This window comes from Lottia gigantea (assembly GCF_000327385.1).
Source record: "Lottia gigantea unplaced genomic scaffold LOTGIsca_551, whole genome shotgun sequence".
Classification (NCBI taxonomy): Eukaryota; Metazoa; Mollusca; class Gastropoda; family Lottiidae; genus Lottia; species Lottia gigantea.
Window position 1 is genome coordinate 16,407 of NW_008709893.1, and position 4,786 is coordinate 21,192.

General features: G+C 36.3%; 1 protein-coding gene across 1 annotated transcript in view; it reads left to right on the forward strand.

Moving 5' to 3' along the window:
* Positions 1-2,519, forward strand: part of LOTGIDRAFT_175924 (hypothetical protein) — a gene marked incomplete at both ends in the record, with an annotated part of 9,190 nt that extends 6,671 nt beyond the window's left edge. The window contains one exon of the mRNA XM_009063126.1: positions 2,490-2,519. Within this exon, the coding sequence (XP_009061374.1) occupies positions 2,490-2,519 (30 nt within the window). The remainder of the gene's footprint in view (positions 1-2,489) is intronic.
* Between the last annotated feature and the right edge of the window lie 2,267 nt (positions 2,520-4,786).

Consider the following 4,786-nt stretch of genomic DNA (forward strand, 5'->3'; position numbering starts at 1 on the left):
TCTTGATGACTAATTTACAGTCTATTGCACAATTAGCGAAATCACAAGAACTCTTAATTAATTCAACCATAAAAGTCAGTCAAGGAACTTAGTCCCTTTGAAGAATAAGATATAAATAAAAGTTCAAAAGAACATAAAAATTGTTTATACGACTTTAAAAAATATGTCATGTAGAATTTCCATGGAGCATCATGAGAGCATTGAAGAAAATTGGATAACCAGGCTAGTCTAAAGGATTTTTCTTTTTCTTTGATTGATACCAAACCTAATCCACCTTTTTCATTGTTACCCCATAAGGTTGAGATTTTGATAAGCGGGACCTTTCCAAACCAAATGAAATCCCGAATAGATTTATCGATACTCTTCAATGCCCAAGATGGAATTTCTACCACCCGAAAGATCTCTTTGTTTCCACATATTTAGTATTTTAGACACTTTGGAACATTTTGACTCCCAATTCAACTTTTCACACTTAAGTTTGTTCAGACCCACGTGTACACCTAGTATTTTCATGCAACCATTCACAAGGGTAACTGGACAGTTGTCACACACAACACTCTTTGATGAACCAGCAAGTAATAGCTGCGACTTATCACGGTTAATTTTTGCACCTGATGCGGATCAATAAACATTAATAGTTTCAATGGCTTCATTAATTGAATCAAAGTTTGATAAAGTTAACGTCACATCATCAGCATGTTGAAAAAGCAGTGACTTGTGGTCACATCCAGGGATGGGAATACCCATGATATTCGGATTCGATTTTATGAGTAAATTCAATGGCTCTGCTGTGAGCACGTAAAGAAGGCAGAGATCGGACACCCCTGACGCACAAAACGACTAATATTAAACGATTTCGAGATGAAACCGTTAATTTTGATACTACTTCTAATACCAAAATACAAGATTTTCAAATTCGAAATAAAAGCATCACCAAAACCAAATTTAGCTAAAAGCGAAAACATGTATTGATGTGAGACCATGTCAAAAGCTTTTTCAGCATCTACGCTTAATAAGAAACAAGGTAGATTATCATGTTCAACATACTCAATAAGTTCTTTAACATTTAGAACATTTACAGAAATGTCCCGACCAGGAATACAGCATATTTGATCAGGCGAAATCAATGCTTCGAGGACTGTTTTTAAACGTAATGCCAATGAACGGGCAAAGCTTTTATAATCTACATTTAGCAAACTAATTGGGCGCCAATGCTTTAAATCACACTTATCTCCCCTGTTTTTGTAAAACAATGAAATTATGCCCCATTTCATAGTTCTGCTTAGTTCCACACATTTTCGAATTTCATTGATCACGTCGAAGGCCAAAAATGAACAAAGAATTCAACTGTTAAACCGTCAACACCTGGCGATTTACGACGTTTCATGCCATTTAGAGCGGAAAATAATTCCTTTTGGGAAATAATAGCTTCACAATGTTCAGCGCTAGCTTCACTTATCTGCTTACTGATGTGATCAAAAATAACATCCTGTTTGTCCTCAGACACTGGCTCATAAGCATAAAGTTTGGAATAAAAATTAACAGCTTCTTGCAGAATGTCATCCGAAGAAGATAGCATAGTTCCAGATGCAGATCGTAACGATCGAATCACATTGGACTCTTGTTTCCGCTTTTCTAAATTAAGAAAGTAATGCGAACACTTATCGGATTCAAGTGAATCTAGAACTTTTGCCCTTAAGATGGCACCCTCACATTTCGAAATTTCATAATATTCAAGCTTGGATTGTAAATCAAAAATAGGAGCATAGTCATAATCATACACTTTACTGGCTTTCAACAAATGAAAATTCAGAGCCGTTTGTAATTGCCAAAATTCATCTTTAGCTCGTTTTCTCTGTTGTTGAGCATAGGATATACTGAAACTCTTAAGGCTGTACTTTAAATTGTCCCACCATACAAGTGGTTCAGTCTGGTACAAGAGGTAAGATGCAGATGATTTTATCATGTTACGGATTTTAAAGCAATACCCAGGATCTTTTAGATAAGAATTATTGAATACCCAAACACCCGATCCTTTCTCATAGTTATCAAAATTCAAAATTAAACTAGCAAAACTATGGTCACTAAAACTGGTATGCGAGACAAAACAATAAAGAGAATGTTTCACTACAGCGGAAGATAAAAATATGTAGTCAATTCGTGATTGTTTTAATTTGCCTTGAACAAGTTGTCTCCGGGTAAACACTGCACTGTTTGGATTTTTACGCTTCCATATGTCACACAATGAATGGTCATTTACAAAGTTAGCAAAAGTACTATCACTTTTGCCATAACATGTCATATTTACTGATTGATCAGAGAAGGGATTCAGAATATCATTAAAATCAACACAAAGTACAACCTTTTTCTGAAAGTAGTAATCGATCAGCAACGGACCGAAAATATTCATGACGCTCTGTTTCATCATTCGGCGCATAAATACATATGAGGGAAAACACATAATCATTTATATCTATTTTGCATTCCAGAGGTCTACCTTTTTGTTCAGCATATACTAGTTCACATTTGTCAATAAACTTGTTAGCGATAAATAAAGCACAACCCTTGAAACCAAAATTGCTACTACTATATAAAATCTCACCATCCCATAAGTGTTTATAAGATTCAATAAAACAATTATCCCAATGTGTCTCTTGCACACACACGAAATCTAAATTTTGCGAATGAAAATAAGAAATAAGTTTTTGAAATTTTACAACATTTTTTAAACCATTTATGTTTATGCTTGCTTTTTTCACCATTATTAACAATATTAAATATAAAACCCCCCAAAAAGTAAGTTTATTTGATTTTTGATTTTTTAACATGACTAATAACTTCCTTGACTGTAGATGGATTTAGTTTTACTTTGCTTGATTTGCGGTCCTGTATCACTTTCAAAACATCACTGTCACTGGATCTCTGCTCAGGTTTATCCTGTCGTTTAACCTTACTTTTGCCGATTCGCGCTGTTCCAGACAAATCTGACGATTGTGAAGAGGAGGCAAAGGCATCAGACATTTCCTGATCATCATCACAATTATTCAAAACACCGTAATTCTTAGTCATACTCTCCAGATTTATATTTTCAATTTTTTCAAGATTAATTTTAACATTTTGCTCAATAACCAGTTTCATTTCATCAACACTGGATTTAACAACATTTTTACCATCAAGATTGTCGCTACGGTCATTAATAACGTCACTATTACTAATATCAACACCATGCGAATCATTTATAACGTCAGAATTTTCAGCAACAGACGCTTTTTTGTAAAATATCAGATTTACCGTAATAGATACCGTTAGAATCAGCACGTGCGTCAGCTACTGAATCAAAAATATCGTCTGATCCAATCTGGACACACTCGCATTTCCAGCCAAACAAATTGCACCTCGGACATAAAACAGACACACAATTCCTTTTACCGTGACCGGGTTGATCACACTTAAAGCACCTAAATTCTGGACAATTTGATAAAACATGTCCAGCTTGGAGACATTTAAAACATACTCTTTCCTGGTCATTATGGCGTATAGAATATGACAGACCATCAAAACTTGTTGCGTAGGGCAAGCTTGAAATTTTATCCGGGAATTGCACCTTGACATAACGCGTACCATCATATTTTTACTTGCCATTGTGGTCAACAGTTTTTTCAGTAGCTTTTACTCCCCAGAAGTGCAATTAGTCAAAAATTTCTTTGTCAGACACATACACAGGTATGTGCATAAATGAAACAACCTTGACACGTGAATTAACAAATTTGCAAAGAAGTCCATCTTCCCCACTAATTAGTCCATCATTTGCAAGAGTTTCTGCAACATCACGATTAATTAGAGTCACATCAAAAGAGTCAGTACATGGCACACATGCTAGAACGGAGTCCTCTCCGAGTTTGTTTTCAACAAGGTCAATAATTTCGTACGTGCTAAACTTGCGTGTGCCAGAGGTCAAGATTTTGACCGTGTTTTCTTTCACTAACAATACAGTGTCGGCCATATTGTCTACTGTCAACAAATTTGGCCAGGGCCAAAGGCCCTCAAAATACAAAAACGTGCACTGATTAAAGACAAATACTACCTTCAATCAAAAGTACATAAATCGATTAACATTTTCAGAAAATCATTAACCATTAATCTGCTCAAATAACTTCGATTAAACTTGATTAGACATTATATAGAAATTTTTGGTTTGGTGTCTTGGCATTTTCTCTCTATGTGGCCTACGGGAAACTTCCAATTCTTTCTGTAATCGTTTTTCCTTTGGTTTGGTGTCTTGTACCGAGTTCTGGCGATCTACCGAGCAGGAAAAGGCCCAACACTTGGGCAAAATAACCCCATTTGTCAAAGTTAGGTCTTGGCATTTTCGCTCTATGTGGCCTATGGGGAACTTCCAATTCTTTCTGTAATTGTTTTTCCTTTGGTTTGGTGGCTTGTACCGAGTGCTGGCGGTCTACCGAGCAGGAAAAGGCCCAACACTTGGGCAAAATAACCCCATTTGGCAAAGTTAGGTCTTGGCATTTTCGCTCTATGTGGCCTATGGGAAACTTCCCATTCTTTCTGTAATCGTTTTTCCTTTGGTTTGGTGTCTTGTACCGAGTGCTAGCGGTCTACCGAGCAGGAAAAGGCCTAACACTTGGGCAAAATAACGCCATTTGACAAAGTTAGGTCTTGGCATTTTCGCTCAATGTGGCCTATGGGAAACTTCCAATTCTTTCTGTAATCGTTTTTCCTTTGGATTGGTGTCTTGTACGGAGTGCTGGTGGTCTACCGAACAGGAAAA